The sequence below is a fragment of the Saccostrea echinata genome, unplaced genomic scaffold (assembly GCF_033153115.1).
Source record: "Saccostrea echinata isolate AGI-Se365-2 ecotype Australia unplaced genomic scaffold, CSIRO_AGI_Sech_v1 ptg000017l, whole genome shotgun sequence".
Lineage (NCBI taxonomy): Eukaryota > Metazoa > Mollusca > Bivalvia > Ostreida > Ostreidae > Saccostrea > Saccostrea echinata.
The window spans coordinates 5,140,083-5,166,000 of NW_026889766.1; the positions used below are offsets into that span (position 1 = coordinate 5,140,083).

The 25,918-nt window shown below is 33.4% G+C and overlaps 2 protein-coding genes across 3 annotated transcripts in view; both read left to right on the top strand.

Moving 5' to 3' along the window:
* The first annotated feature begins 10,239 nt into the window (after window positions 1-10,239).
* Window positions 10,240-17,711, top strand: LOC133189348 (LHFPL tetraspan subfamily member 2 protein-like). Its single transcript, XM_061324741.1, has 4 exons — window positions 10,240-10,389; window positions 15,122-15,615; window positions 15,958-16,071; window positions 17,304-17,711. The coding sequence occupies exons 2-4, from the start codon at window positions 15,171-15,173 to the stop codon at window positions 17,444-17,446; spliced, it is 702 nt and encodes a 233-aa protein (XP_061180725.1). The 5' UTR covers window positions 10,240-10,389; window positions 15,122-15,170; the 3' UTR covers window positions 17,447-17,711.
* A 2,966-nt stretch (window positions 17,712-20,677) lies between these two features.
* Window positions 20,678-25,918, top strand: part of LOC133189349 (CBP80/20-dependent translation initiation factor-like) — a 30,245-nt gene continuing 25,004 nt past the window's right edge. For both annotated transcript variants that reach the window (XM_061324743.1, XM_061324742.1), the window contains exons 1-4: window positions 20,678-20,800; window positions 23,020-23,311; window positions 25,035-25,231; window positions 25,573-25,664. In XM_061324743.1, coding sequence (XP_061180727.1) covers window positions 20,696-20,800; window positions 23,020-23,311; window positions 25,035-25,231; window positions 25,573-25,664 — 686 coding nt within the window. In that variant the 5' untranslated portion in view covers window positions 20,678-20,695. The remainder of the gene's footprint in view (window positions 20,801-23,019; window positions 23,312-25,034; window positions 25,232-25,572; window positions 25,665-25,918) is intronic.

The window sequence follows — 25,918 nt, forward strand, 5'->3', positions numbered from 1 at the left end:
GATTGTTTTTACTTCAGATTTTGTGCATAGCATGTTCCGTATAGTAGAAAACTATATATAGATATATAACAGAAGTGTTAATTACTTGTATACTGCAAATCTACTTTTAATCATTCAACATCTTTTAAGTTTGATTTGTTATTATTCAGAAGTTAACAGAAATTCCTAGTTTGAAATAAAAAAAATTTAAAGGTTCATCAACTCTCTGAAAAGAGAGATAACTCTTACTTGGACAAGTCACTATTTGTTCTGTTTAAAATTGTCATTTGAAAAAGTCACTTCTGTAAAATCTGAAATTTAGTGCAATTTTAATTACAAGTAAGATTTCTTTTGGGAAATTTGTTCTTGTTAAAAATAAAATTTTACAAGAGTAAATAGGGGGATGATGAACCTATTCTTTGTGAAAACAACTGTGCTAATTTTACTAGGAAAAAAAACCAAGATGTCATGTATAAAAGTTGTTTTGCAGAAATTGTAGATTAAAAACTAAGAGATGTATGTGCAGAAAAATAACACGGCATGAGTTGGCCTGACAAACTCGGTGATGGCAATCCTGTGGGTATGGCTTGGCTATGATTCTTATCCCACAAAATAGATTTTTTTTTTATGCATTTCAGTATTTTTTTATTATTCCCCATTCTAAGAAAGCAAGCAGAGAAGCATATTGGAGTTGAAAAAATTTCAGAATTTTAAATTAATTTTAGATGAAAATTTTTGATTTTTGAATAGGAAATTGGTTCATAGATACATCTGTAATACAAGAAAATGAGTCAATTTTGTTAGCACTATTGCCCCTCCCTCCCCCCCCCACCCTTTATTTTTCTTCCCTCAGGAAATATTTGAACGATGATTTGGGTTGTTTTGTTTTAGGAATGCTGTATCATGAAATGTTGGAATCAAAACATGTTTATTGTTGTTTTTATTCTATTGTCATTTTTATTTCGCTCACGTTGTAGAGATAAAGCAAGGGGCTTCAATGTGTCCATGTTTCTATCTGTTGTTTTTAATTTTTAAATGTAATCACACATGTTCTTTGCAAATAGTCAGTTTAATTCCAGTTGCCAGTATTTGAGCAATATTGAATGAAGACATGAAAGAAGAAGAAAGAAAAACGTGATTATACTGCCATTAGCCCACTCTGTTGTATATTTGGTAAATACAGAACAATGTAGTATTTATGCTATCTCAATACTTGCATTGATTTTTTTTAAAAAAATCTTTAATTTTTAGGGAGGATGATACAGTTGTTTCTATTGCCTAATTGCGTGAAATATTTTTTTTTAAAGCTTGAACAGGATAAAGTTCATTCTATTTCAGCTGAAATATAATAGTGCTGATTTTTATGAATAATTTTGTTGTGAAAAAGTATTACCTCATTTGTGAAGTTGGATCTACTGTTCATTTTATAACTGCGTTAAAAAATACTTGTTTGAAGTAAAGAGTATGTACTCCTGCCAGCAATTATAAACCATTAATTTTTTTTTTCCTGGGACAAATATTTTATTATATTTGGCATTTTGTAAGTTTTTTTTCATCTGTCTGTTGACTCATAAAAAATTGCTTTGATAATTATAAGAAATTTCCAGAAGAACTCTTCTTTATAATTTCAGTGCAATCAATTGCAGTGTAGCTAGCAAAATTTTTAGTGTTTTTTATTTTTTAACAATTTTTTAGAGGAATTATAATCACTAATACCAGTTAGAGTTGTCTCTCTTAGCAGAGGGTCAGAAACCTTGAGGTTAAAAAAGTAAAATTAGCAGTAATGCCTTCTTTTCCTCACTAGTACCCTGCCAATCCAATTTGAGCAGCATATACCTATTCAGGGGTTTCCATATTTGTAGCAAGCTTTTATCGTGTGTAAATAGTGAAAAAAAAAATCGGCTTTAAATCCACATTTTTTTGTCCATGTTGGAATCATTTAAACATAATTAGTCAAAATTTGCATTATTGAAGTTTCATTCATTATTATAATGGAAGAGTAGGGTTTTTTAAAAACTTTTTAAGCCTGGCACAAAATATCAAAGATATTGATGGAGGCATAATGGGGTTGTCCAAGAGGTATTTTTAATAGAACTTGTATATGAAAAAAATATATCAGAAATTGGAAAAACTGTATATTGACCACCATTTTATTGCATAAATTATTTTTTTGTCTTTTCGATAGAAAAATAATTTGAAGATTTACTGAAAAATGTAAGATGACAAATTCAGTGTGGCAAGTTTCTTCAGATTTGGTACATTTTCAAGTTCGTGTCAGAAAGTAAACTACATAGGGTTGTTTGACTAAATTGGCAGCTGAAAAGGAAAATAGATATGAAATTTTGTGATGGAAAGATAGTACAATATTGTTATTAAGAGATAACTGAAAATTTTAAATTGTGTTGAAGATGGTTTTGTTATACACTGTATACAAAAGTGCAGAGTCATTTGTATTTCTACAGATAATATTTTTGTTAAAATTTTATTTTGATCGTTACTTTGTTATGTACATGTATTATGTGTTTGTTAAGGACTACATTTTTTACTTTTTTTTTTTTTGGTCAATTCAGTTGTGCACATAAAGTGTAAATATGTACAGAGTATACCAAAAATTGTGTACAGACTTTACCAAAATCATGTGTCAATCATTAGTCAGTGTTTTATCCACATATTTTTTCATTCATATTCAAATGATGTAAAAAAAAATTAGCCCCATTTAATAAATGACAAGCCATGTTTATAGTAAATCCTGGCTAACTTTATCCAATGAAATCAGCCTTAATCTTTTTGGGTAATTTATATTCTTCCAACAGGAAAAATAAATACTTATTGAAAATCCATTTAAGATGATGTCCGTGTTTTTATTTATTTTTGTTTAAGTTTTGCCAGGTATGGTTACTTTAAATGAGTTTGTTTTATTAAATGGGATGCCACATCAACATCACAGCTTCTCAGCCTTTTAGGAATAAAATCCACCAATGTATTACAATCATAATATATGCTTGTAGGAGCATCTAGCCATTGCAAAGAGGTGAGAGATTTCTGTTCCCAAATTCCTGTTCTCTTTGCATGTGTTTGGTTCTAAAACAGAACAATAAGATTCCTTCTCTACCACCCTTACTTTATTTGTAATACTTCCGAGATTTTTCCTCTAGTAATAGAAGGGGTCTGAGAAGTTGCCCTTGCCATTTTGTAGTTGCCATATTTCACATTTAGTTCAATACTGACATAATTCCTTTATGTACATGTAGTAGTGGATCCTAGCATTTCTAACATTCTGGTACAGGCTTCAGACTATCCCGGACAGGCTTGTTCTAAAATTGATATCATTGTTTCCATTCTGAAATGTTCTATAACTAATAATGGTTAAAATGGTTACCATTTTGATACAGACTTCTACAAAAGTTAATATCAGTAAACACTTTTGTTTTAAAACTGTAATTGTCAATATTTTCATACGAATTTTTAAAGGAATTTGTATAATTTACATTTTTTCACATGCATTTACAGTTTTACATGCAAAATTTGTAAGGCCTGTAATATTTTGTCATGTTTGTTTAATACTAACATTGGTGAGTAGGAAAAATATAGTGATTTAATGATTTGAAACTTTTTATTAACATGTAAAACATTATAAAACATATTTTCATATTTATTCTATTAGAATTGATTTTTAATCTCTTCTTAAGGTCATTTAAGATGTCAATTCTAAGGTCATGACATCAGATGACCTGGTAATTTAGAAGGTCAAAAGTTTATTTAATTGGATGCCTCAGGGTTACAACAAAAAGAATAATTTTGTTACGAAGATTTTTGATGTTGTTCTGTGGTACGTGTAACTTTTGCTTGCATCAAAAGCATTGCCGTCTGTCAAGACATGAAGGTTAAGTGGGTTACATCGGAATTGTTTACAAGCATTATTTGCCAATTGATTTTATTATAACGTGCTGCTATTTTTTTTTCTTACTAGATTACCTCCCCTGTGACTTGCATTTGCTTATTATAGTAATTTCACACACCGTTGTATTTGTTTGTACCGAACAGGGCCATGTATTACATATTCTGATTGGTCAGTTTCAAAATGAAATCATATTTTCATAATGCATCTATCCAATGAACTATTTTTTTCGTGATTTACATGATGAAATATATATGTATATGTACATTGACGTATTTCGTTGATTAAAATAAAACATCAGTGTACGATTAAAGCAGAAGTTGTGTTTTGTTTGTTGAGTTTGGTTCTATGATGTTCATGTTGTTGAGAATGTACTTTTATGGGTTCATTTCTCGGAAAAAACAGTGAATTTGTAAATGATTATTTACAGCAATTTAAAGTAACAAAATCTATATCCATACATCCATCCACCCATCTATCTATCTATCTATCTATCTACAATATTTTGCATAAAAATGACTCGAGTTCAACAGCTGGAAATCTGCAATGTGTAAAATTGATGTGCAAAATAAGATCTTATCTTGAAAACTGGGGGAGGAGTTACCTCGACAAATGATGTACCCTGTATGCAATATTTTGCCAAAAAAAAGATCTAAGTTCAGCTGATACGGGATTTTTTTTATTTATTTTTTTTTGAATATGGCCGGGGCATATAATGTTTGTCATGTCCATCTTCCGTCTTTCCATCCTTCCGTCGCGCTTTGCGTTTAGCTCAGTTCAAATCTCATTTTCAAAGAAACTTTCAAAGATATTTTCATTAAACTTCATATGCTGATACATACTGATGAAAGCTATGCAAATGCATAAACATTTTCTGACCTTGACCTTTTCTTTGACCTTGGCCTCACTTTTTAGGTCACCTGAGTTTACTCGGATGACCTATTGCTATCTGTTTTCGTCCGTCGGCGTGCGACGTCCGTCGTGCGTTAACATTTGAACATTTTCAGCTTCTTCTCTGGAACCACTGAACCAATTTCAACCAAATATGGCATATAGCATCTATAGGTGAAGGGGAGTAAAAATTGTGAAATTCATGACCCTTCCCTCCTGGGGCCTGAGGGGTGGGGCTAAAATCATCAAAATTAATGCTATCTTGAAAAATCTTCTTTACTCCTGGACACCAAGCAGTCAAACTGTTGGCATGATTGTATAATAAGCATTGAGCCCTCTACCAAAAGATTGTAATAAGCATTGAGCCCTCTACCAAAATTGTGAAATTCATGGCCCCAGGGTCAGGAGTTCTGGTCTTAGGGCAGGGTTCTGTTGAATATGTAGGGAAAATGCATTATTTCTTTAAAAATCTTCTTCTTTGATTCGGGGTATTAAGTCAAACAAACTGAATATATAGTTAGGATGAGTAAGGGTGCTTCTTCCAAAATTGTGAATTTCATGGCTCCTGGGTCAGGGGTTCTGGTGTTAGGACGGGCTTTAATGATTACATTGTAAAAAATGCAATAATTCTTTGAAAATCTCCTCATTTTCTCCTGGGTATTAAAACAATGAACTAAGAGTATAGTTATGATGGTTAGGGTGCCTCTTCCAAAATTGTGAATTTTATGTCCCCTGGGTCAAGGTTCTACTGTTAGGGCAGGGCTCAGGGCAAAGTTAATACAGTATACTCAGGTGACCTATAAGGCCCATGGCCTCTTGTCTTAAATTAGTGTTTAGTTCAGTTTTAAAAATACCATTCAAGATAGTGCAATCAAACTTCATATGTTGATACATACTGATAAGAGCTATTCAACTACATCAACATTTTTTGACCTTGACTTTTCCTTTGACCTTGACCTCACTTTTCTTAAATTAGTGTTTAGCTCAGTTTTAAAGAAACCATTCAAGATATTTTGATCAAACTTCATATGCCGATACATACTGATGAGAGCAGCTATTCAAATGCATGAACATTTTTTGACCTTGACCTTTCCTTTGACCTTGACCTCACTTTTCTTTAATTAGTGTTTAGCTCAGTTTTAAAGTAACCATTCAGGATATTTTGATCAAACTTCATATGCTGATCATATACTGATAAATACTGATGAGAGCTATTCAACTGCATCAGCATTTTTTTACCTTGACCTTTAATTTGACCTTGACTTCACTTTTCTTTAATTAGTGTTTAGCTCAGTTTTAAAGAAATCATTCAGGATAATGTTATCAAACTTCATGTGTTACATATTGATGAGAGCGATTCAACTCCATCACCATTTTTTGACCTTGATCTATCCTTTGACCTTGACCTCACTTTTCTTAAATAAGTGTTAAATTTCATATGCTGATGTACTAGTAATCAATTCAACTGCATCAAACCGTTCACGGTAGCTCAGTCGGTAGAGCGCTCGCTCTGTGATCGGGAGGTAGTGAGTTCGAATCTCGGCCGCGACTGAACTAAGTCGAGAAAAAATGAGTAGCAACTGTTCCTCTGCCATGCGTTTGGCACTTTGAAGTGAAAGCTGCGGGTCCTTCGGATCAGACCTTAAAAACCGAAGCCCCGTGTCACGGCAGCCGTTGGCACGATAAAGATCCTTCACTGCTCAATGGCCCTGAGCCTGAGTGCCGAGTAAAGGTCAAAATTTTGAGCCCTTCACCGGTATATGGTGACGTCTCTATATGAGTGAAAAATTCTCGAATGGGACGTTAAACAACATACAATCAATCAATCAAGCAAGCAAGCAAGCAACTTTTTTGACCTTGACCTTTCGTTTGACCTTGACCTCACTTTTTATAAATTTGTGTTTAATTTAGTTTGTAAGAAAACATTCATAATATTTTTTAAATTTTTATCAAACTTCATATGCTTATACATACTGTTGTAAGCTTTTCAACTGCATCAACATTTTTTGACCTTTCCTTTGACCTTAACTTCATTCATTTTAAATTAGTGTTTAGCTCAGCTTTAAATAAACCATTCAAAATATTTATATCAAACTTTGATATGTCAAACTCTGATATGTGTTTGACCTTGAACTTTCCTGTGATCTTAACCTCACTTTTCTTAAATTTGCATTTTGCTTAGTTTAAAAAAACATTTAAGAAATATTTATGTAAGCTTATGCACTTATAATACATAATTTGGTGTGAATTTATATTCTATAACCAACTTTTTAGATTTCAATTTTAAAGAAACTATTCACGATATTCTCATCAAATTTCATACACTAATACAAATTTTCATGTTGCATTACTAATATACCCTCTGCGGGGCATTCATGTCCTATGGACATATTTCTAGTTTTTCTCAGGAATTATCAAAATCCAAATATTATGCACATAGATTCTAATATATGTACAATTGATCTGCATAATACATAAAAAGTCCTATCTTGAAAGCTGTAGGAGGATTTATTCGGTCAAATGATGTACCATTTTGGCAGTCGCCCACCCCTTTTCTTCATTTCAAAAATCTTATTTTTCCTACGCAAAACCCGGCTAATTGATAATAAAGTAAAGAATTTTACTGAATGAAAAAAAAAAACAAACAAACAAACAAATACATATCCACTTTATTTCTTCTGATAATTGAATTTTAAATGTTGCTGACAATGAGAAGACGTAATCTTAACCTCTTGATCGTAGATGGATTGATTGTTAGTTGCTTTATATCCCTTTCGAGTTTTTTTCTCTCATATGAGACGTCACCATGTACCCGTGAAGGGCTTCAAAAGACCTCTCCTCGGCACTCATGCATTGCCATTTAATAGTGAGGGTTTTTTATTGCGAGACCTCGGTTTTTAAGGCCCCGTGACATCTATTACCGGGCGCTTGGCGAAGAATGGTCACCACTTTTGATTAGATCGTGTTAGGTTTGTTAGGTTAGTAAATAAAAATTATTACAAGCTGTAAGTTGTTATATTGTAATTTTTAGCCCTCCTGAGCTGAAGGCTCAAGTGAGCTTTTCTAATCAAAATTTGTATATTGTCTGTCCTCGTTGCCTTTGCCATCATTTTTGTATTCGTTAACTTTTCTTGCTGCAATCCACGATTGTCATACACTGTGTCCTCCCTCTTTCTATACTGTGCGAGAAAGGATGGGACGGATTAGTGAAGAAGTTATCAGAAGGTGGAAATCTATTGGACATACTGGATTCTTAAACTTTTTTCAAGTCAAAAAAAAAAATAATAATAATAATTATCTTTTGTCATTTTTTTTTTTTTTGGTGAACCTGCATTTTTAGCACATTACTGACAAACTTCAGTACCAAATTCATTTCAAGACCACTACAATCATTTCATTACTCGACAAACTGTGAGAAAAAAAATTGCAGCTTTGAAAACAAATCATAATTGCATTCTTAGTTATAATGGCTTGAGTAAAGGTGTACATTTTACATCTTTCTTCCCCATATACCCATTTCGCTATCATTCCATGTTTTAGGTATTCAAGCAGGACAAAGATAATTTAATTTTACAATTTTTAGCTAACCTCAACAAAATTGGGGGAGCTTATATATACATGTAATACCTTTGTCGTCATCGTCATAGTTTGGGAAAATTTACTGTATAGTAAAATTTTTGGGAGGAAAGTTTGCTACATAGCAATGATTCCGAGATGGGCTTTATTACATAGTAAAATTTGCGGAAATAATTCGATTGATCTAACAACAAGTAATCAAGCTCCTTTGCAGAGCAATGGCACCACTTCTAAACACAAACAGGCAAAAAGTAAGATCTCAATGTCTGGTATCTTCTAACAGTCGTAAAGCATACTAGTAGTAGCTAATTACTATAATGCTAAAAAAAATCTGCAAATCGGTATAACAGCATTTGTACAAAAAAATTGGACAGAGCGTTGAACAGAAGTCCTGCCAGCCTGCAATGAATTTTGTTGCTACCTGATGTTTGGTGCCAAGAAATAAAGGAATTTTTTCCTGATGTTCTTTTGACATGTCTTTCTTGTAAATTATCATTTGGGGGACGGGGGGGGGGTAATTTTGGGGGCTTTAACTTCTATAGCTGTATATGAATTAATGTCAACCAGACCTATTGTAGTGAACAGGATAAAGGGGTATCCCCCGGCCCGACTATAGAAAAAAGTAGTAGCTTAATTTGGAAATAAAAAGAAAATTAATGCAATTTTTTGGCCAAGAATGCCTTTTGAAGACAGGTAAGACTCCCGCCTAAGGATTATAGAGGTTTTTTTTTTTTTTTAGATATAAGCCAGAAACCGTATGTTTATTTGAGATATTAGCCAGAAATAATATGTAAAAATATACATGTTTGTGACCTAAAAACCCTTTTCACTTTCACCTTAGACTCCTTTGCGAACATGTTTTCGTTAAATACAACATTAAAGTAAATCTGATTTTATGCCATAGGAATTTGCGACCTTAATTGGGCCTTGCGTAAGTTAGAAAGAGTAGTCATCACCTAAAAAAGAAATCATTACCTTGAAACCATGAATTATAGTGATCTTGACGTTTGGCCTTTACAACGCAAAATCAGTAGAGGTCTTCTTTAAGTTTTAAGAAGTTATGATATAAAAGGATAGTATTTTCAGAGATATTATATAATCTGGAAATTAAAGTGCACCATTTCTTGATATATGAATTTGTAATTAAAATTATCTTTTTGATCTTTTGACCTAAAGTCAACTGGGGTCTTCTTCAAGTCATAGGAAGTTATGATATAAAATCTTATATTGCAAAAGATAATAGACTTTTAGGGATATATCTTCCGGAAACGAAAGTATTACAGACAGAATGATGAACAGCTAGACAGACTGACAGATTGGACGAGCGGACAGCTAGACGAAAATTAGATCCCTGTTATAGGGAAAAAAGGGGGGCAATTAATAATAATGCATCCTGGCGTAGAAATATTTACTATAAGACAATGAAATACTTTGAAAAATCCTCGTATATTTATCAGTATAAACTATTGCATATATTTGTTCAGCGAATTATTGAGTGGATAAAAGATTTACTTTTACCTACATTTATGGACACGTTTATGGATTTATCATTGCTATAAAGTTTGATTGTGTTACGAAATCTGGTATGTGTTAGTGTATCAGAAAATCTTACCAAGGCTAAATATTGACACATCGACTTTAAAGGAACATTTAATAAAATTGATTCCACTATTACTTCTTATGTAATTTTCTGTGACATATATAAGCGTTTTTAAGTGTGTCTTTGGCGTGTCCTATAAGTAGGAATAATATATGTTTAGTAATCTCGATTAAAGTAACCACTGATCTGCCTCTTCTTCATACAAACACCCCCATTTCTTTGAGTATTGGAATCGCCCGTTCTCAAAATTCGCACAATTATATGCGCGTGAATCGCTCTAAGCAGAGAGTTTTCATATTCAGCAATTAATAATGCATGTTCGAGAACAGATGCGCGTGCAGGATGATGCGCTGGGACCACCTGTTTTCACACGTGCGTGTATCCTCTCAGGGTTGTAAATAATTTGACTCCCGTGGAATTTGTTTAAAATACGCCTATAGAACAGGTAAGTCCGTCTAAGGACGTGGTGCTTTAAATGTTACATTTTTTTTAATATAGAAAGATGATACCTTGTGTTTATGCATCATTCAGTTTTTTGCTGTACTATCTCCCTTACACATGTGTGTTTCTGGTCACTGTAGCTATTTATCATTTTGACAGAGGCTGAAAGGTCGAGGTGAAAGATATTTTTTTTCTCTGGGCAATCGTGAGGTACTTAATACTTCACAGTAAATGTTGCGGCTCTTCACGCCGTGGAATATTTTCCCTCAGCATAGTAAAACGATGACATCAATGTTTACATACATTATTCATAGTTAATCAATTCCTATACCTAAAAGACGCGCGCACTGCTTTAACCTAGAGCTGGGGAGTGTCATAAATTAAGATACTTATACACTGAAGGGCTACCGGCGGTTCACATTCATTAACATGTAAATGTGTTTAATCATGAATGCAATAGAATTTGATCTGTATCAAGGGGTAATTTAACGTGTGTATTCATTACGCAGGTGAGTTAAGGCTAGGTATGGACATTTCTATGCAAATTAACTAATTAAAACGTCTAAGGACTATATCTATTATACAGAAAAAGTTAAAACTTATTGTCTAATACATACTTGGTACCCACGACATGAGATAGCCAGTACACATTATGACGTCATATTATGACGTCATAGTTCTTTACTTCACATGATTATAATGGACATCAACAAAAATGGTTCGGCGCAAGGGCATGCTCTATTTTATTTAACTGAAACATGGTATATTCAGAAGCAAAATATTCCGAAGTTTGTTGGTATTGCTGCACAAAAATCAACAGCTTAGTTGAATAATTTCTATTTGTAAAGTTCTAAGTTGAATAAGGGTAAAAATGTACAGTCCGGTAAAAGTTTCCTCAAATTCCGATCAAATGAGAAAATGCCTAGGATTTGTGCAGCAGTTTTATTAATCTATAGAATATTCTTCTTAGCATTATACAATTTTTATGTAAAAATAAATAGGGTAATCCCTTGCGCCGAAGCTGTTTTGTTGATGTGTTTTATTACCTCCAGTAGGTAAGATCAGTGACGTCATAATATGACGTCATAATGTGCACTGGCTATGACATATCAATGGTACTAAGTATGCATAAGAAAATAAATCAAAACTTTCTCTGAATAATAAATATACCTCTTATGCATTTTTATAAGCTCATTTGCATAGAAACGCCTAAACCTAGCCTTAACTCACATGCGTAAACAGGACGTTTATAACTTCTAGAGACGTGTTCTGCTACAGTTCATGTAAGTAAAGTGTGTTCTACTAACAAACACAGGAAGTTTTATTTTAAAGCTTTGATCAGTAGCCATTGGGCTGTGTGAAGGATGAGAAAAAATTTAAATTATCCCTCCATTTATTTTCTGGCTCATTAAGGACTTGTAAGACGAGGTAGGGTTTTTGATAGATTAAGGGTTGCAGTATAACTCTGACGGATTAAGTTTTGCTTGTTCATGTTGTTTGAAGGACGAAATCAGGACATTTTGAAGACTCTGATTTCATACTGCGCTTTATAAAAGATTTCTACATACACTTGTCATGCGATCAACTGTATACGTTTAATTTTTGATTTGTGACGTGCAGTCAATCCAGCAGCTCTTATAAAAATGATTTTAAGAACTGGTTTTATCTGAAAATGCAGATATAATCGTCAAATAACATCGTAGGAATATATACATGTTTAAATTAAATAATCGCCATCTGGGAATGTAACAGCTAGGAGAGGGGAAGGTGTGGTGACTTTATTGAAGGGGGGGGGGGGGTATACTAACATGTATTTAGTTAGTTTAGGTGACCTTGACTTGATGTCGTGATTTTGCCTTTTGCATATAAATTTAGGAAGTAGCACGTATAGATAAATAAAAGTAGCGTTCAAATACCACATGTAATTTGAATTAAAAGTCTCTCAATAAATATATAGTTGGCAAGACTGTGCAATTAAGATTAAATCCTTATTTAAGATTTTTTAAAAATGTGAAAATGTAACATTATTCTACACAGGAAGGTCAAAAACTGACACAATATCAAAGTTGTGGAAATATCCCCCTTAGACATGTTAGAGCTGAATAAATGTGTCTTAATTTTTTCCTCTACGGCATTGCTATGTTTTGATGTATTTACAGAGTTTAACAAATTGACAACGAACAATGTACAAACCGTTATCCTTGCTATTCAGTAAGAATTCATTATTACTTACAAAACAACAGATTTATAACGAACATCCGTATCCTTATCGTCGCTATTCAGTAAGAACTCAATATAATTTACAATACAACCCATTTATAACGAACACCCAAATACGAGTATCATTATCTTTGCTATTCAGAAAGATTATTTACAGTCCAGCCCATTTTAAACGAACATCCAAAAACTATTATTTTCACTTTTTGATAAGAAATCATATTATTAAGAGTAATTTGTTTAATTTAAACCCCAGAACATTATTTTGATTCAACTCCCTATAAGAGTTAGTTATCTGTGTCTTCGTTTACACAACAAGGTAGGCGCATATCATGCGTGCCGTTGTACAATTGTCTAAATATCTATATCAATGATTACGGTGTTTTGGACTACGTACGTTTTTCTTTAAATCATTTTCTTTACAAACACTGTTTGGTCATATTGGTAACTAAAAAACTTAATATGTAAATATCTTTTTCAGCAAAATATACAAAATTATTCATAAGAATTAAAAGAAATTAAACTTGAAGATGCACTACGAATATAAATTATTCGGCAAAAATATTGCGAATGGCTTTCCAGTTAAGCCCAGAGAACAGTAAAAAAATGATGGGTAAATGAGAAAATACAAATACTGTTTTGGCATAGAGACTGTAAGAGACGGGGGGACGCCGGATTATCATACCCTAAGTATGATCCAAACACAGCGGGGAGGGGCGCGCACCATCTGCCGCGGTTGTTGTGATAATGAGTAATAGTGGAGGCTGTCGACCAAGTAACGTGTTATCAAAGTTGTAACGGTAATCAGAGTTATCTCCACAGCTGTCTGTGATGTAGAGCCTGATTCAGAGTCAGGATCTCAGCGAATCTCTCTCTCTCCCCATCTCTCTCTCTCTCGCTACATTGTATTACTCTCTCTCCATCTCTCTGAAACTTGAAAAGATGAAGATATGCAAACAAAATTCAGTTCGATATTCATGCAATTGTGGAAAGATTTTAATGTATCACGCATGTATGCATTACACTAAGAAAAGAATTTGCATGCAGGAATGGAAGTCAACATTTACATTGATGATTCTGATTTCAGGAAAATTGACCAGAGATTCAAAATGAAACAAATATTGCTAAAACATGTAAAACAGAGTGTGACTCAATTCAAAACACGCTTCCTTTGAAAGCATTTACATAGACTATGGAATGCATTGGTATAGATTTACATAGATATTGTCATGTACACATTTTGATATATATATTTTTTTTTTGGCATGAATACATTTTTAAGTATCAAATTCTAGATTTAGTGAACGACGATACATTTGGAGTTCATAAGAAAAATTAACGACTTTTTCTTAGATCCGCTCCATATTAAACAAATACTTCAAAAGAAGCACCGTTGCAGATGATAATAGAAAGATCAAGACACGTTATCCGTGGGTATCCGTGTTATCGAATTCGTTAGAGGAAATCTTAGGGCAGGCGAGGTTCCTTAACCTCTGACAGGAACTTTTCACGGGGTGATAGCAACTGAGTTAATGATAGATTTTTTAATCACAATAAAGGCTTTCTTAATTAAACAATTATGTCTGGAATGCCTGTATATATACTATAGCTTATAGTGAAACTGTCGTATTTATCATTACCTGGGCCTAGTCGACCTTATCATACATTCTTTGAAATGTTTTTCGCGAAAAGAATCTAAGGAATACAATTAAAGAATGCAACATTTCTCTAATAATGTCGGAATATGTATTTTACCCGTTGCAAAGAAGAAAAATACCACATAGCATTTTTTTTTCTATTTGTCACCCCCCTTCCCCCACCCAGTAACACACATACGCGTACGCGCGCATACAAACAGACAGATTGTTAGGACACCAGATTCTCGAGCCCGATCAGAAAGTCGATTGTTTGGTCAAAGATCGACCTACAGCACAGAAAACCGATTTAGTGAACGGTTTGCATAATCCGCGTATCATTAGATAAGCCGATTTAGACCACTTGATGTCAGACAGCGGTTTATTTGACATTGGACGGTGAATTATAATATAATGGTTTTATAATACAAAGATACATTTCTTTAAGAATCGGAATTAAAAGGCGATCAAAGTAAAAGCGGATTAAAATACGGCGTGAAAATTCTGCAGGGCGCCTCGTATACTGATCCTTAGAATTCCTGGGTATAATTCTAAACTTAACATGTACGTTCATTTCGTTAAAATCTAGAATATGATATGATAAACAAATAAAATATCAAATAAAACACAATCGTATGCCTGGTTATTAAATAGAATCATGCATAATAGAGATGTTCCCCCCTTTTTATGAAAAGTTTACCTTAAGACGATATCTATCAGTTACATGTAATAGTACAGAGTGTATAGATTTATTTTAAAATCAGCTAAGGTTGGAAACAAATTCGTCAAATTTTGCAATCTATAAAAATAACTAAACTTGTCATTTTATATATTAAATGGTATAAAAGATGCATGGTAAATATATTGTGTTTCTTTTATTTACAGAAAGTAAACTTAATCGAACACGTTCGTTGATTTTCATCTGGAGGACATAATGTGTTACGTCATCGTCACATGTCGTTCTTTAGGCTGGACGCTTTTAAGTGTCACTGTTACCTTGGCAACTGTCGCCGCTGTTATCTCGCCTCACTGGATGATCGGAACCCCTCGAGAAACTGCCATAAAATTGCTGAATGCTTCAGAAGATTTTATGGACTCTGAAACTTTCAGACCAACGCTAGGAATATTTAATAGATGTACAAAACTTCAGTTAGACTTCCAAATAGCCAAAGTCAGGGATAATTGTGCCACATTCGTTGTGTCGTTTTCTGCAGCGGACGATTTTTTCCCGCATGCGTGGAAGGCATGTGTGATATTGTTCGGTATTGCCGGAACCCTTCTGCTCTTTTCCATGTTGTGTTCTGTAATGAGTTTGTTTGTCCGATCAATTTGTGGAAAAAGTATATTTACAGTTGCAGGATTTATACAAAGTATTGGAGGTAAATATTTATAGTTACACAAGTCTTGTTCAACCTGAATAAAATCTAAAATCCCTTAGAAACATATTAAATTGGCCTTTTTGTATGATCGATATAATAATTTGGTAGACCAATAATTTCAACAGTCCGCTGACCTTTTTAAGACTGTAATACCTTCAGGGGTTCTTTTAAGACTGATGACATTGGTTACCAGCGCTCTGAAGACTGCAATGAGGGGCAGAGAATCAGTGCTCCACATTTTCTGATTTTTTAATGTAAATAGTTAAGTAAGCCTTTAACAGTGTTTAAAATCATAATTCAAATATTTTAAGTTTTTAATCCCATATTTATAATTTTTTTCAGGTCTATTTTCAGTGATCGCGCTGGTCATATACCCCACTGGTTGGGGCACCAAAAGGGTGCGGGACCTTTGTGGTGAATATGCTGAGCCTTACGTTATAGATAACTGTACAATAGGTGAGTACATGACAGAAAGTACTAGTGCACCTGCACCATAAACAAGTAAACGATGAAAACACTTAACGCAGCTGGGTAATAGCGTGCTCTATTTGAAGGACATAGCATACATGGAAAAATACATTATTTATCTTTAGAGAAGGAAACTTTCAAAATGTATTTAATTTACATGATTTAGCGAATTTATAATCCTTTTAGTATTAACTCCTTGATGTTTAAGATGGTGCTGGTATCGTCCTTCCGATCTGGTGTCTACATATACACGAATTCTTTGAATCATTTTGCAAATATTATAACAGAAATATAATCATACGACATTAAGTTATACATCCTTAAATTAGATGTACATATGTACTAGCAAACATTCGAAATATGAAAATGATATATTATTGTTTAGAATTTGTACGTTTTATTGCAAAATACCGTTGAGGGTCCATGCTTTTCATTATCATACATAATTTCAATTAGAAAATAACAACTTTCACAGTTAAAGAATAAAAACTGGCAAAATAGAATTATTTTTCATTTTATTTGACATATATTTCTTGTAATAAAATAAGTACCCTTGCATGAATAAGATTGAGTCAAAATAAAGACTAAAAATATCAGAACAATTAAGGTTTCTTCGACCCTTTGGTAAGAGAGGCAACTCGTACAGGGACTTATGACTATTACATGTAATTGTCTAGTTAAGGACATACGCAACGTAGTTTGAACTTTATTGTCTTTTTCCCTGGAGTTGAAGAGTTCCAATACTGAAAGGAACTGTGTGCTACATCTAATGTCTATATATGCCGTTGTACACTTCTTCTAAAACATGTTTGGATAAACAAAACATCCAGAATATATGTTTTGTAATTTTTGTATATTTTTCTTTGATTTATACAAGAATCTTCATCAATTGATATCTATTCAAAACCCCTGGTAATGCATGCTGATTTTTTGTCTACGAACATCTGATGGCACTATAATCTTAAATTAAGAATATCTTGAAAAAATATCAGTAGGTAAGGTACGTTGCGTATGTCCTTAAAAGTTATATTTTGTCAAACTTTAACAGGAAGGTAAGCTAAAATGTTTTGCATTTCAATGATTTTTCCTTTCAAATATCATCACTGATGCAGTTTTTTTTTATTTGTCAACAGAGGGATGGTGAACCTCTGTTAAATCTTATATACCAAGTTTGGTGTATTTTTACATAATTTTTTATTATCCAATATTTATTTGTTAAGGTTGGTCTTACTACCTCGGAATTGCGGCCACAGTACTCGTGTTTGTAGCAGCGGTTTTGTCTGTTCCCGCCGACAGATCCACAACAAGCAGGAAAGTAGAGGAGGAAATGCTGGAAGGAAAAAATCTCATTTGTGTATTGTGACATCACTTCCTGAACCCAATATTTGAAACACCTCGGCTTGTTTCTGAAGAAACATTTCCTTTTATTAACTTGTGCGTCCGATTGTTTTGTGCTGATGAAAAATGCTGGTAAATGAGATTAATTATGGCATTTTTTAAAAATACCAATTTCAGGGTTTCAAATATTTCTTTGGTAAAATATGTTAAGATTTTTTGAAGTTTCACTATGAAGCTATTAAAATGGAAATATTTTGCCAAATGAAATAACACAAAGGTGTAAATTTTAATAGAACATGTTCATCTATTGTTGATCTATAATTTGTCAGTCGTAAAGTATACTAACTCTAGTCTCCAAGGATTATATGATATAAAGTTACAAATGAGAAACCAAAGATATGTATGTATATCCGGAATATACGTGTACTCAAAACCGACTACTGAACATCGAGATGATCTGCATGTTCTCTAGTGTTGCCAGCAGGAAAAATACGATTCTTTAACTACTTTAAAAAAAAATCCTCGGCGAAGTTTTTTTTTCTAGTTGCACGTGTGCTTGTGTATTTTTATACCTTTGTAACTTACCCAAAAACGATCAATAAATGCAAGTTGAATTTTGAATCCTGTTTGTACTGAAACTTGCAAAAAATTATGTTAGTACCAAAAATTTTATATAAATACCAAGGGTAAAAAAGGTAATACATATAAGTTGATTGAATTCAGTGAATGAAAGAGTTATGTCTGTACGAGTGTGTTGATATTACGTTTATTAAGAATACTCAGTCCACAATGACAAAGAACGTAGATTAAATAAAACTTATTTATATGGCGATGTCATTGTGTATATATAGGAGGTTTGACTTAACATGGACTGTATTTATTCTCTCTAGAGAAGTGGACAAGCTTTCACCTACATCCAAAGCCTGTCCACTTCTCTATAGAGAATATAGAACAGTTTTTGTATACTTAAGTTATTATGAATTTTGTACTGATCATATATATGTTTTTTCTCCCTGTGTACATATTCTAATGATATGAGTGTTTTTGGTTTGATTGTTCATTTATTTCAATGTGTAATTACAAATCATTAAATAATTGTTAATTTATTCCCTCTTTTTATTTATGTTTTTTTTTACATTTATATGATTTTTTTTCATTTTCACTTCTACCTTCATTTACACAATTTTTTCATTGTTCATTTATCAACTGTTATTCAGAATAAATTATGAGCATGTTTACAATTGATTTAAAAATAAACGTAATTCAAAAAAAGTTTTTTTTTATTCTTTCAGACTGACCCCATATGCAAAGTATGAATACACAACCCTAAAATTACTAAACAAGATAATTATACAGATGTATTAAAAAGTTGGGTCTTGTGTCTCCCATCTTTAATTCAAAAGTGTTGGGGGGATTTCACTGTGATGTTATTCATGTACTAGGACGTACATAACAAATTAGTGACTTGAAGCATTTCCCAGGCTCGCAACATGATAATAAGGCCGTGATGTACAGTGTATCTTATTTAATTCAGCAGGCGTGTTTTGTTGAAAGTTCAAGCAATACTCTTTGAACTGCCACTTGGTTGCAATCAAATGTTCACTGTTTGGAACTCTGATCTATCTTTGGACATTTTGATGCTCAAATATTTTGGTTTCTACTGGTTACTTACCACTTCTCCATGAATGTTGAGTTTCAGAAGACTCGGGTCCATTTTTGCGTTACATATATATATTGTTTTAACACTTTTACGAACACCTGCTAAACTTGACCTTTGAACCTTCAAGGCTGTATCAAGTCTAAGACTGAAATTCACTGCAACTTTTAAGGAAATGTTCATTTCCCTCTAGTCACCTATACCTTATATCTGTTACGAATACGATTGCATGTTTGAGAAGAAATATATGTTCTAATGCATGCAGTGCTAAGAGCATCGGCAAATGTGGCAGAGGCAGTGGTTGTCGCCACAATGATTTTGTCAAAAAATTAATAATAAATATTTTCTTTGTATGAGAATACGAAAACTAAGATAAAGTTTACTAATGGTCTCAGCAAAGTTTTTACATCTATATGTGGTGTTAAGCTAGGTCATATCTTAAGCCCATCTCTCTTTAACATTTTTATCAATGGTACTGTTGATGAACTTAAAACAGACAGTTTTCATCCAGCTGCAGATTTTAGGAATACATTGTAAAACTGCTTGTGCTCCTAGCAGAACAGATTAAGGTAAACGATCCCTGTGGATAAGAATTAAATTTTTCATGTATAAATTTTTGGAACCATCTTATTAATTATTTATAAGAACTCAAAAGCATTTAAAGTCTATATAAAACAACAGTCCACACAAAGTCTATTTTTTTTTTCATTTTCAACAATTTAGGAATTTCATTCATTACTGAAAAGCATAATTTAAAAAAAAAATCACTTCAGAGAAGTATAAAGCAAAGAATATCAGATCAATGCTTACAAGAATAATACGCAAAAAAAAAAAAAAAAATTCTTAATTCACCAAGAACTAAAAATTTATCAATTTATTATTGATAATTCTAAATGCTGTGGATACATTACGGGAAAAAGATGAATCATATATCATCAGGATGAGATTTAGTGTACATAACCTTGCCATAGAGAAAAAGGGAGATACTAATCTATACCAACAGATGACAGATTTTGCAATATTTGTAATACAGATGCAAAGAGAGATTGAAGATGGATTTAAATTGTAATTTAATTAAGGTTTCAATTTTGGCCATATACGATATAATGTATATACTAGTTATATTTTGGTAGTTAAATTAGGAGGGAGAGGGGGTAATGATATTACGATATCTATATTATTCACGTTTCAGGTGCCTGTCACAGTGAAGGGGGGGGGGGGGGGGTGAAAGAGAGTCCTAAATACAAATTTAGTATTTTCAAACAAAATGATATACTTTCAATATGTAGGCCTACAACTAAAATATTTTTCACTGAAAAGAAAACTGGCGAAACTTGTTATGAGTTCTGTCTAGACAGCTTTTCCAGGGACATATACATGTATATGTATACTATGTAGGCCCTAGTTAATAGGTTTCTCAGAATTGCACTTCAATTTCATATTGTTACACTTTAATTTAAAAGAGTTAGTACGCAATAGAAATAAATTTAATTTAAAAGATTTAGTACGCTATAGAAATAAAATATTCATCTATTACTTTGATTTAAAACGAAATAGTATTCGTACGAACTAACATCACAAAGGCAATCCCTCCATCGTACGAGTTGATTTTTCATCATGGCCAGTGTCGGGCGAGGGAGGGGGAGAGGGAGGGGCCTATTGGTCACCAAAGTTGGATCTGCACCTAAGCCTGGACCAGAGGGCGATGTGGGATCGACAAAAGTAAGTGACCATTTAGTCCTTCGGTACACGGTATGTGACTATATCCGAATTTCCTCAGTTACGATTTCTGTATGGAACTGGATTGCCGCGAAAGTTTTAAAGTAGGGGATTTTACTAAAGTGTCGCCTACCCCACTATAAGGTGACGACCAAACACACAGGTATACATGATGAATAAACACGGGTATATACATTAGTGAATAGATAGACTGGTAGGACTGAACTGATGTGGGAAGCGTGCCGACAGGCTTGAGTGGCTACGAGGTTAGGGTGTAAGGTAATAGTGAATATATTTACATTTGCAATTTTACTACATTCCTCCCCGTTTTATTTAGTAAAGCAAATGGCAATTGCTGTAACTTACTTGGAGGAACGCAGGGCGATAAATCTGAATATATCATTTAATATGACCTGGAAAAGATGTGTACCAATTTATGAGCTTGGTCGGAATAATTATGTCATGGCTCTTACAGTAAACCTTCATATCCCCTGTAATGGCTCTAACATAAACTTTCTTATTTCCTATGTAGCTTGTAACATGAGCTTTGATTGGTTACAAAGTCAGGTGTAAATTTTCGTACACCCGACTTGAGCTGGGGGTACAAAACGTGACATCACAATGCATAGTTTCTCTATGATAAAAAGCAGATACATTGTAGGATGTAGTAACTCTTTATCGATAGCTTGAATCACAGTTGATTGGACCTGTTTGCAAGTAATTTATTTGGGTACATAGGAACTAAATTCATTATCCAGGTCCAATCAAGGGTGTACGGGGATTTACCCCGGATTGTATGCCAAACACCCTGAAGCTGAAGGCCGAAGGGTGTGTGGAATAAAACCCGGGGTAAATCCCCATACACCTTTGATTGGACCTGGATAACTAATATTATTTCCTATGTAGCTTGTAACACTTGCTTTAATTGGTTACAAAGTCGGGTGTAAATTTCTGTACACCTGACTTGAGACGGGTTAAAAAACGTGACGTCACAATGCATAGTTTCTCTATGGTAAAAAGCAAATAACGTGACGTCACAATGCATTGTAGGACGTAGTAAATCTTAACAGTTGATTGGACTTGTTTACAAAAAATTTTTTTATGTACATAGGAAATAAATATATTATCCAAATCCAATCAAGGGTGTATGGGGATTTACCCTGGGTTGTATTCCATACACCCTTTGGCCTCAGGGTGTATGGAATAAAACCCTTCGGCCTCAGGGTGTATGGAATAAAACCTGGGGTTAATCCCCGTACACCCTTGATTGGACCTGGATAACTAATAATATCCCCCTATAATGGCTCTTACAGTAAATGTTTATATCCCCCTGCATTCTTGCCAGGTACTTTGGTCTTCCATTTTGACTTTGCAGGAATTCATTTTCTAGGTAAGGAACTTAAGTGAGGAACAAAATTGTAATGCTCAAAAATATGAATGCTGATTAAATAAATGCATATAAATACATATAGAGTGTAAGTTTTTATCTATAGATATTTAATTCAGAATTTTAATTTTGAGTGATAAATCTCAAGTGTCTGATAATAGAAATGTTTTGAAGTGGTTTGATTGCACACACATGTGATATGTACCGGCTGTACACAAAATGTCCCGTATTTTTTACCCCATTCACGGGCTCACGGCGGTACATCAAAATTCAAGGGAAATGAAAATTTGTTCTGTATTACCGGAAACCGCCATTTTTCTTTAATTCTCTCTCTCATAACACAGGAAATCTCGTTTGATGCATGAGTTACAGCACTTGGTTAATGTAAACAAAACATCATCATCGAAGGTGTGAAACATTCCCGTGATAATTACATTGTAATTAAAACGTATCAAATCTTTTTGTTAGGCAGAATATTCTTCCATAAGACTCTTATTAAGGGTTTTTTTTAAATGTAATTAGTCAAAATTTTAACAGTAGAAATTAAAGACGTTTCAAAGAGAAAATGACAAATAATCAGAGCAACTGTGTGACAGCAACATGAAATTTCATCCACTTGGTTCACTTGTTCATTGATTTTAAAATTTATTAATAAAAAATGAACCTCTTACATTGATTTTTGGTCGGTATTTTGTACAGTTTTTGTACAGTTTTTTGATGAACAATGTACAGTATTTTCACCCAAATTCCTGTATTTTGAAGACTCCTGTACAGTATTTGGGTCTAAATATTATCACATGCATGTTTAGAAAATGCCTTGTTTTATATTTTACAGAATGGAGAATCCCCACCAGCAGGGGGCACTGTACAGGAACTTGAGGATTATCTTGAGGGGCTGACCCTCAATCTGACTGAGGACAACCTGGAGGACATCTTGACCTTATCAAAATCAATGTCAACAGAAGACCACGTAATGAATGTGGCTAAGCGGATTTATGACAAGAGTTTGAAAGACCTAGAATTTGCCAAATGTGGAGCGTGTATTTGTGATAGACTGTCTAATGTTGAGGTTCAAACAGCAAAGTTCAGAAATGTTATTCTGCGATATGTGCAAGAGGATTTTAAAGGTACATTGTATTTTATCAGGATATGTGACTTAAAATAGCATATAAGAATTTATCTTGAGTCTATTAAGACAAAAAGGGATGGGAATCCATAGAGTGATACATAAAAAATCATTACAAGGGTACTAATCTTAGTATTTCATTGAAATCATATATTTCTCCATTATATTCCTAATTTTGCATCATAAACATCTTAAAAATGAAAAAAGCCAATCAGAGCCGCTAATGGCGGAAAGTTTAATGTATACTGTCAACATACGGGCAGCCCAAATACTTCAAATGAAGTAATTCACAATAAAATATTAAATAATTTTTGCAACAAGTCAATAGATATGGGGGGTCAGATCCAAGGTTGAAAGGAATAATTAATTCCTTGGCATATTTTATTGTATGAATCATGTCTCCACTTTCCATGGTAGAGAATCCCTCATTTGGGCATTTAGTGAGAATGCTAGCCAGAATAAAACCTTAAAAGAATCTGCACTGAAACTGCAGGAACACATTCAAACTTCAGTGGATAACTTCAATATTTACCATTTAAATATTGCTTTGATATTTGAAGGGATAGGAACTTGAAAGTAATCGATTATTAATCAATTTCATCTTCCAAATGAATCGATTACAGGACAAAATTGAGTGCAATCGATTAATAATCGATTACACAAAATTCCTCTATGTAATCGATTATTAATCGATTACATTTTTCAGTAATCGTGCTCATCCCTGGCCGCTATTGACATAAAGGCAATATATGCACATTTGTTTAACAAGATAATTGGATCTGACATAAAATGGTTAAATTCCTTTCACAATTGGCGCATGAACACTTTATAACACTGCAATCAGAATGTTTTAGCTTCGCATGAGCTCTTTCATATGTTGCACAATGTCTCGCATTTGTTGCATGCTTTATGGTGGTTGCATCAAGTCTCCTCAAAATAGTGGACATATGCACACTATTCAGACGTGACCAAATGCGATCCAAATTATTGTAATACAACGCATGAACATTAGCACGAATGTCTTACAATGTTTTGTGTACTCTCAAGAGTGATGCATGATTTTTAAAGGTCGTAAGATGAATTGCAGCTGTCTATGTATTTGCTTTGTGACCATGAGACTGTTGCTCAATGTGTCTCATGTAATCCTGCAATGTTTTACTACTATCATTGCACGATTTATCAGCTTCAATTTGCCATGCTTTGCCACGAGTACATGTATATATACCCCGTATAAGCATCTCTGTTTCAGACCACAATTGAGTGTCAGAATTGGGCGGTAAATATACCCCCTCTGACTCACATGAGCATTAGTATCATGGAACGCATGATTGCACGAGCACTGCATGTCCAATCGCATTGACGCACATTCAATCGTCCGATCACCTGATTACTCGCGCGATCCTATCGCATTATCTTACAACACTCGCTTTCATTGTACAATAGTTGCATATAGATGCAAGATATATCGCAAGATTTAATGTGTTTGCATCATACAATGGTTGCTTTTGATCGTGCGAATTTTGTACGAATACGTTTTCATATGAGATTATTTTGGAAACAGTTAACGATCAAAATCAAAAAAAAATTTCGGTCAAATAAATATTCTGTCGCTTCTGCTTGTGCACCAATTGTGAAAGGGCCTTTATTTATAACACACAATTAAACCTGGATTTGTGACACAGACAGTTCTAAAGTTGACTTGCTGCTGATAATATATTTTACAGGTAAAGAAGAAATGCGAAGTTCAGACAACAAGCGTTACCTCGGATTTGTCACATTTCTTTGTCAGGTCTTTGGAAATGTTCGACTTACGACAGGGGACACCATGAAGCCATTAGTGGCACCTGTGTTCGAGTGTTTAGAACAAATCTTACAGGACCAAACCTCAACTGAGGATGAGTATGAATGTTTATCATTACAGGTCAGTATCTCAGGTCAATACAAATCAGTATCTCTGGTCTGTACAGGTTAATATCTCATACCATTGCAGTACATGAAGTACATCTATCCCATGTCATAACAGGTTCATATATTCATGTCTATAAAAATCCTCATGTTATCACATATCAGTATCTGTACTCCATAAAGTTAAGTTCCCTTTTTGTTGCAATTGTTTTCTTATTCATTATTTTCTTCAATGAATTTTATGAATTAAGATTTGGTTTTATAAGTAAAGGAGAACCACCTCTTTATTAAGGTCGATTAATCATGATGTACTAGTCAATATAAATACACTGAAACAGTTTATATGTTGATGTATAGCTGCAGTGCATTGGAAAAGACCTTGAACTTCAGGATCAGCCACGCATGTCTGCATTGCTCGATCAAGTGCGAACACGCATCATAAAAGATGGGTATGTCACAGGGCAGATAACAACCCAGATACAATATCATATTAACTGCTATTAAAACAAATTAATTTTGAGATTGATAGTTGTTCGTCTGATAGTGTATCAATGGATTTCAAGAAGAGAATGGAAACTCATATATTTTCAGCAAGAAATGGTGTGGTTTTGTGAATTTTATCAATATTTTTAGTCAATAAAAAGTATATAAAAACACTCAACACATGTAACAGCATATTTTATTATTTCTGATTTACAAAACA

What these genes read in the sequence shown, in the direction of transcription:
- LOC133189348 (XM_061324741.1), top strand. Translation starts at nt 15,171, where the DNA reads ATGTGTTACGTCATCGTCACATGTCGTTCTTTAGGCTGGACGCTTTTA. An exon ending in ATTTATACAAAGTATTGGAG is followed by an intron (nt 15,616 to 15,957) that starts GTAAATATTTAT and finishes AATTTTTTTCAG; the next exon opens with GTCTATTTTCAGTGATCGCG. An exon ending in TATAGATAACTGTACAATAG is followed by an intron (nt 16,072 to 17,303) that starts GTGAGTACATGA and finishes TTATTTGTTAAG; the next exon opens with GTTGGTCTTACTACCTCGGA.